At 38.6% G+C, this 16,416-nt stretch overlaps 1 protein-coding gene across 10 annotated transcripts in view; it reads left to right on the top strand.

Annotated features, from left to right (window-relative positions):
- Positions 1-1,367: 1,367 nt before the first annotated feature.
- The window catches only part of espn (espin), a 189,863-nt gene continuing 174,814 nt past the window's right edge, over positions 1,368-16,416 (top strand). For 7 of the 10 annotated variants that reach the window (XM_077224567.1, XM_077224569.1, XM_077224561.1 and 4 more), the window contains exons 1-2: positions 1,402-2,147; positions 5,586-5,779. In XM_077224567.1, the coding sequence (XP_077080682.1) occupies positions 1,854-2,147; positions 5,586-5,779 (488 nt within the window). In that variant the 5' untranslated portion in view covers positions 1,402-1,853. Of the gene's footprint in view, positions 2,148-5,585; positions 5,780-16,416 lie in introns of all 10 variants that reach the window. The other 3 variants (XM_077224566.1, XM_077224564.1, XM_077224568.1) reach the window with 2 other exon arrangements.

Raw genomic sequence — 16,416 nt, 5'->3', positions numbered from 1 at the left:
TTAATTATACATATTAAATGTGACTTTAATGTACAATAGTAAATCAGGCCTATGATGCGTCTTGACAAGTTTAAATCAAATAACAGAATCACAGTCAAATAGATTATTCTAAAATGTACAATTATTATGAATTACATATTTAGGCATCCATATTTTAATTGAAAGTATGTCTATAGCCTATGCCATAATGAATTAATTACTGAAAATCATCACTGACACATTATTGAGATTTGATTCCCCCCAAAATATCCTAAATAAACAGGGATGTTTGAAATGTAGGCTACATCTAACGGAAGGGTTTGTTAAAAAACAATCAAATAAACATCATGAATTATTATAATTAGTCAATTATAATAATATTCCAAACAACTGACTGTTTTCCCCCACCCAATTCAGATAAGAACATAGTTACCCCGTTTAGAATGTCGCAGCTTTCAGTGACTCGTGATTGTAGATCAACTGTTCACATAGGCTAAATCTCACAAACATTGATGTTAAAACGAATTGCTAAGAACACTTTTTCAAGACACTGCAACAGTTTTACCCTTAGGCGTACATAATGTTTTAAGCCAACATGTGACCTATAGCCTAAGATTTGAAAGGACAAGTGCTAAATTACATGCACATACCGTTAACTTCGAATTAAGTTACCAACCAAACAGGCACAAATCCAAGTGTCTGGGGAACCCAAAATCCATATTGTCTATATTTAATTATTTTTGGGCACACATTATGTGATCATGAAAATAATGAGCGAGCGATTTGTGAAGAACACGTAGGCCTATTGCTAACGTTATCAGGTCTCCACGACAATAGGTTACAATAACGTTCTATGGGAACAAACTAATTCTAAAATGTAAAAGAAAATAGGCTGTTTTAAAATGCTGATATTTTGGCTACCGCTGTGCAACAAATATTGTGCGAGCCTGCCATCTGTTGGTAAGGTAAGGCCTTTGAGGTAATAACTTACTATCACTGGGTTGTATCTGCCCGTTCCAAAATAGATAGGCTACGAACATTAATATCGAATACAGTTAAACTATAAATGAGTATTAGCCTATGTTAGAGTTTGCAATCTATATTTGTTCTATTGAATAGGCTACTTCTATTGAGTAGATGAAGAATAGAGGAAAATCAACTATTCTCTACTATGCCTTCTTCTGACAATAATCATGTCGATTAAAGAAACATAAACGCATGAGAACACAAACCAATAAGAAATACTATAATATGCATAAAATGAATAGGCCTATCCTTTGTTTTAGAAAACATGAGATACTAGGCTACAACCAAACAACGTCATCATGAAGCGCTGTCCCTTTAACATCTGAGCCGATTAGAGTGGAGCCAACATGTAACAGTTCTCCTCCCCTTAATGGATTATTCACAAGTTCAGTCCCTCAAGACTTCTGAACGAACCGTTTGATATGAAGCCAAATAGGCTACCTAGCGACAGACGCATTGGTTTTGCGGTGTTATTGTTTAGTTTAGCCTGTGTCTTTGTTTAGTTAAGGGACATAACAGGTGGAATATTCAGTATAGCCAGTGCATACATTCAAATAAGACCGTAAAGAAATGCTTGGCTGGTTTCCTTTAGGTAGGAGCTACGCGGTAAATGAAGGTATTCTTTGTCAAAATGCCATATACTGATTGATACTACATAATCTGAATAATATTTCTTAGATATATGTAGGCTATATACCGGTGTGGTCTGGTGATTCAAACAAAGAAGGATGGACAGAACGATGTAACTCGCTAACGGGAGGCTGCGTTGAGAACGCTTTCTGTAGTGAGGATTTCTAACTGACGCTTAATGGTGCGCTAATAGTCATTTGTTTGGAGGATACATCATCATGGTGGTTGAGAGGACACTTCTTGCTGCAAGGCAAGGGGATGTACAAACTTTGAAAGTACAATTAGCGGAGAAAGTACTCAACGGCGATGTGAAAGATCTGCTGGGAGCGACTCCCGTACACCACGCCGCTCGAGCAGGGAAGCTCACCTGTCTGCGGTATTTGGTTGAGGAAGCGGGTTTACCGGCGAACAACCTGGCGAGAAACGGCGCGAGTCCTGCTCATGACGCCGCAGCCACGGGCAACCTGACCTGCCTACAGTGGCTCGTGACGCACGGAGGATGTCGAGCGGCCGTGAGTATAACTTACTTTTTTCATTAACACTTTACATTACAGCGTCCATATATAAATAGTTATTTAAAATCATGTTAATATTAAGGAAATATTTCACCCCAAAATTAAAATTTTGTCATTAGGCGACTCACCGTCAAGTTGTTCCAAACCTGTAGTAGTTTCTTTCTTCTGTGGAACAAAAAAGGAGATATGTTAAAGAATGTTGGTAACAGACATGAACAACATGAAGAGGAGTAAATAGTGACACAATTTTATTTTTGGGTGAACTATTCCTTTAAGCCAGCAAAGAATGCCATTTACTCACTTGGAGTAAACTGTCGGGAACATAACACAAAAGGCATAAGGGACTACTTCTGATATAGCAAGACCAATAAATAAAAAATTACATTTCAACAAAGGGTGTACAATTTCTGTTTAATCTCAAACATTCTTCCATGACATATGGTACAGTATTTTAACACATTTATGTTAATAGTGTATGTCTCCCCACTGCATATTTTATAGGTACAATGTCAACAATTTATCACCTTGAACAAATCAGAAAATCATGTACAACTCAAAATTAATAAAAAATAATTTCAGGAATTCTCATTAGCAGCATAGTCTTGCAATATTTTAAAAATAATAATTATGTTAAGTTAAATTACCTAAAACCCTTTAATCACTGCAGCCAATTAGTCATGGATCAATATATTTAGCACTACATAGTTTCAAACAGGCGTTACATAAATGCTGTTGATGTTATTTTGTGATTTTTTTGGGGGGGGGGGGGGGGGCGTTTAGGGTCTCTGGGTCTCCTGTACTCAGTCCTCGAACGACCCTGCTGTTATGCCAAATTTGGCATTTAAAATCACTAAGCTTGTTCTGTCTAATGAGGTGTAATAGAACCATTGAAAGACAACCATCAATGTATGCTCAGCATCCACACTGGTGCATAAAATGCTTTCATGGCCTAACTGTCCCCTCGTATGCTAAGAAATCCCATCTTATTAGTAGAAGATCCTTAACACTCATCTAACCTTAAGTCTCATGGTCAGAGAATTTACTCAACAGTTTTCCTGAGGTCTTATTAAAAGTGTGACTTCAGTTTAGCCGCTTGACCCGGGCTGTGGATAATACCGTCCTCATGGAGTCAAGTGTGTGATTCATCCAGTGAGTATAATTATGGAATGAAGCCTGTTCTGTAAATGCTACGAGTGTTCAGATAGATATAACCTGCATGCAAAACAAAAGGAAGGAAAGATTTCAGTGGAATGAGATAGAAGGGCCATGTTAGTGTGTTTGTCTATTTGCTGTTTTCAGGAAAAGGTAGTCTCAGACAGCTTCCATAAACATCACAGGCCCACAAGAAGTTTTATTTTGAGTCACTGGAATTGAGTTATACAGATTATACATCTTCCAGTTAAATGTCAGAAAATCGCCTGTCCAATAATCTGTTGTGAAGCATTATTGGGTCCCTTGTATATAATATAATATTTACTGAAATAACTCATAACTATGTTTCCTAACACAGTTTATAAAAGTGTCAAAAAGTTTTACTAAAGTACATTTTTAGCTTTAAAGTAGTACACATATTTAGATTTGTTAACTAACATACTAAAGCACATGTATAGTACGTGATTAATGTAGTTTGAAAGTACGTGAATTAAAGGGTTAGTTCACCCAAAAATGAAATTTCTGTCAGTAATGTCAGTGTGTCAGGAACACAAATTAAGATATTTTTGATGAAACCCTAGAGGTTTCTGAACCAGCCATAGGCAGCAAAATCATTGCAAATTTCAAGGCCCAGAAAGGTAGTAAAGACATCATTAAAATAGTCCATGTGACAGTGGTTCAACCTTAATGTTACGATGCGACGAGAATACTTTTTGTGCCGCAAAAAACCCCAAAGAAAAATAATGACTTTATTCAACAATTTCTTCACTTTCATGTGTTGAAAATGAAATTCTTCTCTCCTATGCTGTTGAGGTAGTGTAAACAGTGCAGCGCTTCCAGGTTCTAAGTCAGAATGCCAGTTCATTATTGGCCGACGCTGTTCACATGAGCACCACGATGCATTCATTAAATGCTGACGCAGGAGCCGGCCAATGAGCCGACGTTCTGATGTGGAACCCAGATGCGCTGCACTGTGTTTACTACTTGATCAGTGTAGGAGACTGTCATGGAAGAGAGGAAATTGTTGAATAAAATCATTATTTTTGTTTGTTTTTTGTGCACAAACATTAATAACATTAAGGTTGAACCACTGTAGTCATATGGACTATTTTAACTATGTCTTTACTACCTTTTTCTGGGCCTTGAAAGTTGCAATGACGTACAATGGCTGGTTCAGAAACCTCTCGGATTTCATCAAAAATATCTGTGTTCCTAAGATGAACAAAGGATTTATGGGTTTAGAACTACGCGAGGGTGAGTAATTAATGACAGAACAGTGTCAATGACTCTACATCATTTTCAATAGGTGGAACATTTTGTTAACACTTTATATTACAGTGCTCTTGTTACACGTTACATGTTGGTACTGTAGTAATAACTATAAACTATGCATAATTACATGCAACTAAACCTAATCCAAACCCTAATCCTAACTTTATAGTAACAACATGTAGTAGTTATTTTCCTGCCATTATAATGCAGATATACTAGAACTTTGTGGGGAAAAAATTACAAGTAAAAGTAACATTAATATTGTTAGTCTATACCCAATAATTAGATTTTAGTGGTACACCTCAACATATAATTTCAATAAACTGAAAAAAATCTGCATGCATATTACTAGGATTACTATTGGCTGTTTATTATAAAGCACACATTAATGCCTTATTCTACATGACCATATTCTACATCCCTTAATCCTTCTCAATACTTAAACTTAACAACTAGCTTACTAGCTATTAATATGCAGTAATTGTATTGAGGCACAAGTTGTAGTTAATAGTTAGTTACTAGTGAGAATTGGACCCTAAATTAAAATGTGACCAAAAAAATGTAGCTGCCGTAATGAGAAAGTATAGGTCTTGTTGTTGTCGTCCGTTTTTCCTTCTGTGTACATGCAGTAGTGGAAGTTATCTCTGCAATCAATGGGGAGTGCGACGCCTACAGCAGGGCTTCACATTTCTTTATTCTGTTTCATACCTGCACAGCAAGTTGATTGACTACAAAATTTTGGGTAGTTAAATATGATCCAGAAGAGACTCTGGGTCAGCGTATGTGCTGAAAATGATTAGCTAATAAAAATATAGTCTCTCATATTAATAAATCTGTTAAAATGCACCCATGTAACCTTTCAGTGCTTTATAACATGTAGCATGCAATTTTTTGCCCTTGAATAATAGAGAAATTTACCATAGATTTACATTTCTGAATTCCATCTGAATGTTAGTTATTGTATGATATAGTTCAACGTATGTTATTTATTATGTACTATGTTGTTTGCAGGATAAGGACAGCTCTGGGGCCACTGTCCTGCATCTGGCTTCTCGCTTCAGCCATCATGAGATCATTGATTGGTTGCTGAAAAGTGGGGAAGGGGATCCTACTGTTGCCACGGACACGGGGGCATTGCCTGTTCATTATGCTGCAGCTAAAGGGGACTTGCCTTCGCTCAGGCTGCTACTGGAACACAGCCCAAAGTAAGATCATACAGTGTGTAATAGTGGGAGTGTGAAATAATTGTGTTTGGTAGAATTAGCAGGACTTTGTTTTTCCTTTTTTGACGCGCATCCAAGCATTTTCATAAACATGTCACAATCTTATTAGACTAGTGATTGTTAAAGTCCCCCTGTAGTCAATAATTGTATCCTTCATTTAGTATACGCGGTTCTATGAATATGCAAATTAGCCCCGCCTCCACTCACTCACACCAACTCAGAGATCCACTCGTTGATGAGCACACATTGTCGTGATTGGTTACAAGGTAGTTTGTGACGTCAGAAACACTAGCGATTTCAAACGCGTTTTTGAGACTGTCTTTGGTTCACCGCAGTTTTAACAAGAAAATACTCAGCAATGCTGTTGACTTATGAATTTGTACATGGTTTGTCTTAAAGCACATTAAAACACCACATATAAACAACATTTAAAAGCTTGATTTTCACCACAGGGGGACTTTAAGATCAGTGAATGTTCTTAAACAAGTGCCCCTTAGATAAAAACACATAGGGCATGCCATTAAATGTTTTGTTTGTATGCAGAATAGCAGTGATATATTTTATATTTTCTTGTTCCTTTGTCAGAAATTTTTTTCTGCAGGACTCTTTTCACAGAAAAGCCCAGTCTGGGTAGCCACAGGCTTTTCAAACTTTACACTGACTCCCAGTCAGGAATTTGCATCTGGACATTTCCTTGAGATAAATTAAATTCATGTAAATGAATAAAATCTTACAAGTGAAAATTTATAAAGACATAGGGCAAAGAAACAGGGCAAAGAAATATCTGTTTATAGATTGTCTGATTATTAGAGTCTTTATGACAAAGATGGATTGTATTTACATTATTGATGACTGGAGAAAAGCATTTCACTTTCATTATATCAACATGCATTAACATAATTTCTTTGCAAAATACTTTTTTTTCTTCTTACTGAGATAACGCATGCATTGTTTTAAGATCATGTTCATTGTTATCAACACTGGTATTATAAGCGTTATTATTCAAACAGTTTCTAAACATCCTGGTATTCTTTAAACCAATCAATTTACAATAAACAAAGTTGCCTCATGAATGTATCTAATAGTTTAATGTCAAGTTAATATTTTTTTTGCTTCCTAACCTTACAGTTCAATAGCAGAATCAGATGTTACTTTTACAGTTTCCTTTTTTTAATAAGAAAATATGAGTGGTGCTTATCCATGCGAAACTCACAATATTAGGGAATTGTGGATGATTGACAGGGTTACTAGAATGTTCTGATGGCTGCTTGGTACACTGGTATAAAAAGTAAAAAGAGTCCGTACACTAAGTCTCTATAATATTCTGGTCTTTAGACATGGCTCTGGTCCTTCATGTAATGCCAATAAATGGGATTTCTTTTTGCCCATTTAATTTTCCGACAACTAAAAATTAGGATTTTAGCTTTTTCGTAAATATGATAAATAGGAATAGTGGTGCATGCTTGCCTTTGTAAACACTAACTACAGCATATCCAACATTCAGTCCAGCAATGTTACACTTTTTATATGAAAAATGGTTAAGTCTTTCAGGAAAGGCTCTTCGCTTCAAAAGAGCGTAATTATTTGTAAAGACAGATATGATTGCACTTCATTTCCTGCTGTATATTATGACTGTCACGTTTATTGCTATACAGTTTGCACTGCAGCCTGCTGCCAAGATCAATGTCCACTATCATTGAACGCTGAGTTTAGTCAGCTATTACTGCTAGATGTCCTTTTTAAGTGACAAATTAATTCTGTCAATATTGTAGATATTTAGGAAAATATCACACCGCCATATTGCAAGCTGCAGTTTCTACCATTCATACAAGTGAATTTACTTGGTAATTTACAGTCTTTGATATGACTGAGTGAGTGAAACAGTAAATTCATAAGAATACAAATATTTCAGGTGTCTGCTACGAGGAAGCGCACGAAGACGAAGATTCAAACAAAATATGATTTAATCCAAATATATTACAGGATAACTCAGGGAAATGGACAAACACACCTTAAGATTGATTGATTGAAAAATGAACTGAAGGAAGACATGACTTAGGGGGCTTTCACACTAGCAGTTTATTTCGGAACGGGGCACGGTTCGCATGAAAAATCGCTAATGTGAACGCTGTCATGGGACCCGGGTGCGCACTGGGGTACCGAACCCGAGACTTCAGGTGGAGGAGGTGGTCTGAGTTCGGTTTCTCCCGAACCGTGCTGCGGTTCGCTTGTAGGGGGCTTTCACACTAGCACTTTTGGTGCGCACCCGGGTTCGAATGACGTCAGAGTTCGGTTCGTTTGGATGAAATCAACACGGACTCGGGTGTGCACTTGTTCAGGAAGTAAAGCATCCTGCGCATATGCGTTTAAGCCGATGTATTTAGTTGAATAAAACACATGAAAGGGATGAAGATTTACCTTGGATACAAGCAAGAGTGAGTCTGCAGTGTATTCGGGCATAGTGCGTGCAATCAGGGCAACAAATTAATGGAAATCCACTGTCTCCTCAAAAGAGTCAATTTGCAAGCAGCTTATGCGACACACACACACACACACACACACACACACACACACACACACACACACACACACACACACACACACACACACACACACACACACACACACACACACACACACACACACACACACACGCTTCGGGGGGCGCAGGTAACAATAGCGCTCAGGCTCGGACCGCAGCAAACAAGCCCAGTGTAAGGGGCAACGTTCACACTGCAGACTGAAACGACCCAATTCCGATTTTTTTGCCCCTATGCGACCTGTATCTGAGATTTTCATGACAGTCTGAACGACACAGATCCGATTTTTCAAATGCGACCCAGGCCACTTGGGTAGCCTATGGCCACGTTCACACTGCAGGGGCTTAATGCTCAATTCCGATTTTTTTTGCAAGGCCGTTCACATTTTGAATTAAATGCGACCTTTTGTGATCTCCTGTGTGAAGGTGAAAGTGAAATGACCCAGAAGTGACCCGCATGCGCAGAAGAGTACTCATCGGTCAACGACGACACTTGTTATTTGCGGAAGTAGCTAAACATGGCCTGAATAGAGCTGTCCCCCCAACTATTAATTACATGAGAAACCTCGCTTCCCTTCCATTGACTGGTCTCAGCATCGTCCGCCATAGTTGTTGTTTATCTTCTCATTCCCGCCTACTTCAACGCAGAATTATTGTCGCATATCAATGACGTGCAGGTCGGATACATGTGACCTGGCCGTTCAGATTGAAGTCGCATTTCAAAAGATCGGATACATATCGGATTTGGATCACATACCCAAGTGGGCCTGGGTCGCATTTGAAAAGATCAGATCTGTGTCGTTCAGACTGTCATGAAAAGATCAGATACAGGTTGCATAGGGGCAAAAAAATCGGAATTGGGTCGTTTCAGCCTGAAGTGTGAACTGCAGGCTGTGTGGTCCAAATCCAATATGTATCCGATCTTTTGAAATGCGACTTTAAAGGTGCCATGTGTAAGAATTGAGGTAAAATATCCAAAAAATGAGCTACACGCATCAAAAGAATGAGAAGAAATAAGGGCGATGATGTCATTAAAAAAAATGACAAGTTATAGTGCTGCAGAGATATCAACCTGAATTAGCATGCTAAATTACTAGCCACGGCCCGACAGGTGTCATAATACCAGTTTCGGCCATGGGAGGCGGTATGCGGGCAACACCAGCCAAACTGGAATACACGAATAACTTGCACGGCTTGTGGGCGTACTTGAACCTGATGTGTTAGCTAGTTAGCTCTACCCATAGATCCGATCCGGTTTTCAACTGTTATCTACCAGAGCCCGTCTCTACCAAGCTGATGATAAAATGTAACATCAGCTAATTATATTATGTTTATTAAATTGCTTTCCTGAGGTAAATCTGACATATTTATTCTCCAGCCATTGTTATTGACCTCTGCACGCTGATTAAAAAAAATGATTGGTCGATAATGAGGAATACATTTTGGTAAGTTGTACCCTACTGTATCTTTCAACAGTGTTCGTGTTTTTTTACTATTATCTAGTAGAGATGATCGGTTCACGTGCGCTAGAGATCTGTCGTGTAACATTTACAAGCGGCAAAACGGTATTTATTGTTTGAAATGCGTAATAAAATTGACAGAATCTGAGAGCTGAGATTTTTTATATATAATAACTAACCTGGGCTGCGTTTCCCAAAAGGATCGTAAACCTAAGAAGATCGTTAAAATGATCGTTCGAATGATCCTAATATTAGGTCTGTTTCCCAAAAGCATCGTAACTCAAGTAGCACTTGAAAATCATCGTAGATCTACGAGTGCTCTGGACTAATCGTAAATCCCCAAGTGCACCGTAAGAAAACAGTTATGAGGTCACCTGCAGTAGCCTACAACCGGCACATTTCACATTTAACTTTATTCAAGTGCAATGTGATTATGATATAAGGTTTTGATTGTACTTTATTGTACACTTTATTACTCGTTTTTTGTTTAAATTAATTTATAAATGAAATAATTAAAAAGGGCAGAAAACAACAACAACAAAAAAAGAAATAATTTAATCTAATAATTTTAATCTAAATTAAATGAAAGAACAAAAAAATAATAATAAAGGTGTAATATGCTTCAAAGACTGGGGAAATAGGATGAACTAAAAAAATATGTCAATAACTTGCTGACATGCATGGAAACCAACCATGTAGCCTGTTTCTTGGTTGGCCATCATGTGGTCTCATGCCATCTTTGTCCTTCTCCACCTCTTCATCCTCCTCCCTGTTAAGTAAGGACACTCTCATATGTCCTGACTACAACGACAAACATTCGCAAATGATCATGTTCTCAACATTCTCAAACTGCTGAGATGTTGTGGCTGCCGTCTGGACAACAGAAGATGGAGGCTGAGGCCTGGGAGGGTTGTTTGGAGGACTAGGAGATGGCAGATGAAACTGATGGTTCCTCTGAGCATGAAGGACCTGAACAGGCTCAGGTTGAGTTACTCCTACTCCTCCATGGATGTCAATACCACCACAAATGCCATCTAAAGCACTTGTGCCAAGTATTGACAAGGTCTTTTCTTCCTCTGCTGTGAGAAGGGGGGACTCATTGGTCCCACCACCATTATTAAAATGTTGTCCTCTGCAGTGCCCTTTTCCTTTTAGCAAGGCTGGGAAAGTCCTGCCACTTCTTCCTGACCTCCTTCCCTGAACTTTTAATGCCCAGTTGCAGTCAGTTTTGTAGCAATATCATCCCAAATTTTTTGTTTTTGTTTTATTTGTATGACTGCCCATAAACCTGCTGAATAAAATATGTTGTATTATATATATACACCTCCACCTCCTCTAAAATGACATTAATCTCCTCTTTAAAAAAAAAATATATTTTTTCTTTTCTTTTTTTTTTTGGTTCAGCCAGTTTGCTGGTGTCTCCACCCATAGGTTTGTGCTTTTATAGATTATTGGCCTCGTAGAAAATGCACATCAGATGAAAACAATTAGGCTATACATTTCAAAACACAAGTGTGTGCTACAATTACGAGTGTGACATTTCAGCACTTGACAAACGGACAGCGGCTCTTAAGTAGCACTTAAAGCACAGCTGCGCACGATCGTGCTAAGTGCGTTTTTGTGAAACGCGTGAAATGAACACGAACGTTCGTAAATTCGCTCGTAGAAAAAGCTCGTAACTGCTAAGATCCATCGTTATCGGGAAACGCAGGCCTGCTCTGTCTACTCCGTGTCCTCTTTGCTTTGCGATTTTTCTGTGCGTGACAAAATTGATGTGTGGCGTGACTGAGAGCGTGTGAAAAGTGTCAATTGTGTGTGTCTCACGGTGAATTCGTGAGAGTTGGCAGCTCTGAATGGCGCTAGCTTGGTCAACATCAGCGAATGGTGTCTGTCAAATTAATGTAATTCAAACTAACAATAAAAATGTAATATGAACAAAACGAATATGAAAATATTCACTGGTAAAGGTGAAGGAGTAGCTTGAAGATGTCATATTTAAAAATCACTTGACATCAACCAACGTTCCTCTGGAGTCAAAACATCCTCTATTAGGAGTTGGCTCAGCTTCGGCTATGGCTCTGGCTCTAGGGTTGTTGTGAAGGTAGGGGCGGAGCATAGAGACTATGCCGTTTCTCGTTTGTTACTCTAGAGTAGACCAACTCACTTTCTGGAGGTATACTGCCCCCAACTGGTATGGAATGTGGAGTATGAATTGATTTTTTGGCGGACATGACACAAGGCACCTTTAATCTGAACGGCCAGGTCACATGTATCCGACCCGCACGTCATTGATATGCGACAAACGTCATAATTCTGCGTTGAAGTAGACTATGACCGTTGAGTACTCTTCTGCATAATTTTGGGAGAAAATAATTAAAAGGTGGCAAGAGAGGTGGGATAGAGAGGAGAAAGGGAGGCACTTATACCAAATTCAGAGGAGTGTTAAAGAGGATAGGGTGGGAAGGGGGAATAGGAGAGAAGAGGCTGTGATGGCGAGGTTAAGGTTGGGCCATTGTTCACTGAACAAAACACTAAAGATGATAGGGAAGCATCAGACAGGGTTGTGTGAGGGATGTCGAGAAGAGGAGTCAGTGGAGCACATAATCATAAAATGTAAGAGATATGAAATGCAGATGCAGGTAATGAAGAATAAGTTGAGGCAGATTGGGGTGCAGGAGATTACATTAAAAGGGTTATTAAGCGCAGTAAATGGGACACAGAATAGAATATTGATGTCTTTTTTAATGGAAGCGGGAGTTTTCAATAGGATTTAATATATAAATAAAGTTTGTTTTGTATGTGAGTGTTTATTTGAGGGAGTGAGTATTATGTAAATGTAGGAAAGAGAATAGACAAAGATGTATTGTAATCTATTATCTGATCCACACTCCAGAGCAGAGGGGGGCGGTAATGCACCAAAAAGCTAGATGCCAACCGCCGTAAAATTGGAAAGAAGAAGAAGTACTCTTCTGCGCATGCAGCTTGGATGCAACTCTACACCTTCGTGGACTCATGAATATGCTAATTTGTTACACCATCTCAAAAGGGTAAATCAGTTAAAAAATGGAACAATTTGACACATTTTGATATTAGATCATGTGGAATAAGGTTTTATTATGAACCATGCACAGTAAGACCAAGAATGTGTATTAAGTAAATAAGGTCAGTTTTGATGTCACATTGACTTTAAGCTGGATAAATGCAAAACTGTTGAGGCGCAACTTCACTAAACATTTTGAATTTAAACAAATTGCTTCACTTTTGCGTGCGGTATTTCATCACAAACATTTGCAATTTAGTTTACGTATTTTTCTAAATGCTTTGAAATAGCAATAGTTAAGTTAGTTTAATAACTTAAATAAGTTTGTGCAGCAATGTCATTTGGGTTCCTCAAAGAACCTTTCAGTGAACAGTTCTTAGATCAATAATTTTTTCTAAAGTGTGAAGAAACTTGTTCCACTATAAAGAAACTTTTGTGCATGGAAAGGCTTTATAGATGTTAAAGATTCTTCATGGAATCATAGATGCTAATAAAGAACCTTTACTTTTAGGAGTTGGCATATAAAATTAAGCTCTTTAAACCTTTAGAGGAACATCAGCTTGTCAGTTCCCTCAAAGTTTTTATACTTTTTTTTAATATCTTTAACCTGTTGTAGATTTTTCCCTAAACCTAACTACTCTAACTTACACTTCGGCGAGTCTACAGTCGACTACAGCCTTTTACCTAAACATATTTCACAGGTCTACAGTCGACTACAGCCTTTTACCTAAACCTATATTTCAGCGAGTCTGCAGTTGACTACAGCCTTTTACCTAAACTTCAGCGAGTCTACAGTCGACTACAGCATCCATCTAAAATTCTATACTCCAGCGAGTCTACAGTCGGCTACAGCCGAGTTTACATTGTCCTATACTCCAGCGAGTCTACAGTCGACTACAGCATCCATCTAAAATTCTATACTCCAGCGAGTCTACAGTCGGCTACAGCCGAGTTTACATTGTCCTATACTCCAGCGAGTCTACAGTCGACTACAGCATCCATCTAAAATTCTATACTCCAGCGAGTCTACAGTCGACTACAGCCGAGTTTACATTGTCCTATACTCCAGCGAGTCTACAGTCGACTACAGCATCCATCTAAAATTCTATACTCCAGCGAGTCTACAGTCGACTACAGCCGAGTTTACATTGTCCTGTACTCCAGCGAGTTTACAGTCGACTACAGCCGAGTTTACATTGTATTAATTCTAACTTGTTTTCTAACTTACCCTAAACTAGCCTGCTGCGCAGCAGAAAATAACAGACAGGCTCCAGCAAATGTCCTTTAAATGCTTTAATCACGGCAGGAGAGTTCTCGAGCAGTTCTCAGAGAATCTCCCTAGAAAAAGCAAGGCCGGAGGATCTCTGGCAAATCCCATTGAGAATCCCACCAGTGAACACAAATACAACAGTTTTTATAATGTAACATTATACATCACCACGAGTTCTCAAACCCAGACATCTCAAAACAGAATCATCATGACTAACATAACACACTCTCATCATCACGATTGGTTACATTGTCAAAGCAAGTCCCCCATTTCATTACCTTTGTTAGTAACATCAGCAAAAATATCCTGTATCATCAAAAACATTGTTAGGGGTTAATATTTTAATCAATCATTTCACAATATAACGGTTAGTGTTAGTCGAAGTTATATTAAGTCAAAAGTTAGGAGGTTAGAGTTTGTCTGCTACATTCTAAAAGAAAAAGGAAGTAAGCACAATTTAGATTTATTGTTAGAATCAGGAATGGAAGTTTTAGTCATCTTCAGACATAGGACCAAAGGAAGTGTTAGAATTTATCTCGAGATGTTAGTATAATTCATATCTTTATGGTTAGATGTTAAAAACATTGTTAATTTAATATTCAGTTTAATATACATATTGCCGCACTCTAAGGTGCACCTTTTAGGGGTAGATAAGGTACAAAGTTATCCCTTTAAATGTACTGTCCTAGTGACATAGGGAAAAATGTATTGGGTTAATATAAAGGAATTTTCCATCTTGATTTTTCATACGATAGGGTTAAGGTTTCAGGTATTTAGGTTTTAAGGTATTTTGAATTACACATTGCATTCAGGTATTTCGGTTTTAATGTATTTTGAATTACACATTGCATTGTGTAGTGTATTAGGGTTAAAGGAAATTTCAGTAAACTTAACGGATAATGTCCTCCAGACAGAAAATCACCAGTACCTTTTTAGCATTTAAAACCGACCCATAATATGGGGCACTGTGCTGTGTAAATTGAAGTTCAGCATTTTGTGTTGTTATCTGATTTGCATAATTTCAATTAGCGTACTGGGTTCTAGAACAACACAGACAGCATCTGCAAAATAAACAATGCTATCAGTTAATCCTTAGTAAACCCCCCCTGAAAGTTTAATCAGGAAGAGAGATGTTGCTTTTGCTCATTCAGCTCTGTGTATTCCTTTCTCAATGGTGACTTTCAGTATCACACAAGTGATAAACTAATGAGGTAAACAAATACTCTTGAATAGAGGTCTGCTATGTAAGAGTTTTCTGCATTGTGATGATAAGGTTGCTTTTGGAGGGTAGAGATAACATTCTCATGTCAGAGGGTCAGGGCACGTGTATTGTATCTGTGTCCTTTTCTTATGACAGGTAATGTCTCTTGGTCAGGGGTCATGAATCTTGACATGGTGGTTAAAATGTCTGATACATTACGTAGGTGCCGCATAGTGTTGTTCTGATGATTTATAGCAAAGCAGCTTACTGATGTTAATAATGCCATAGCACAGCTGTCTACAAGAACACTATGGCTGACCTAATGGGGTGTGCAGAAAATGACACTAACGGTGACACTCCTTAGAGAGGTTTGTACTTGTGTAAATGTCTCAGGTTACGACTGTAACCTATGTTCCCTGAGAACAGGGAACGAGACACTGCCTCAAGCACTATGGGGAATGCCTCAGTGTGAATGATGAATGAAACACTGTATAATCACAACAATCTCATTGGCCGGCGTCAGCCATAACGTCATTCTCTAGCACTACCCGGAAGTAAAAAAGGGGCGCCTAGAGAACATGTGCTACCAACACAGTACGTCATCCACTTCTTCGTCTGAAGGGACTATGCAAGCAGGCCAAAGGCATGGCGACAAGACACAGTGTCTCGTTCCCTGTTCTCAGGGAACATAGGTTACAGTCGTAACCTGGGACGTTCCCTTTTCGAAAGGGAACTTGCACTGCGTCAAGCACTATGGGGAACGAACTGCCCACGCTGCCATGCTGAGGGGATGCTTCGCCAATTATGGCTGTTACAAGCACAACATATTTAACTCATAGTTAAAAAATAGGGATGCTCCGATCCACCTTTTTTGTTTCCGATACCGATTCCGATACCTGCAATTCAGTATTGGCTGATACTTACCCCTTTTCCACCAAAAAATAACTGGTTCGGAACTGTTGCTGGTTCAAAGTTGGTTCGGAGTTGGTTCAACTTGCGACCTTCTCAGAACCTGTTTGTTTTTCCACTGACTAGAGCCTCCAGCGAACAACGTCGTTACATCACTGTGTACGTCGCCATACATCTTAGCTAGAAACGCTTGCTAACCT

Source organism: Siphateles boraxobius, unplaced genomic scaffold, assembly GCF_051911475.1.
Source record: "Siphateles boraxobius isolate OS27281-9 unplaced genomic scaffold, OSU_SipBor_1 9, whole genome shotgun sequence".
Lineage (NCBI taxonomy): Eukaryota > Metazoa > Chordata > Actinopteri > Cypriniformes > Leuciscidae > Siphateles > Siphateles boraxobius.
The sequence above is the reverse complement of the archived record's forward strand: the minus strand, read 5'-3'. Positions and strand labels throughout refer to the sequence as shown.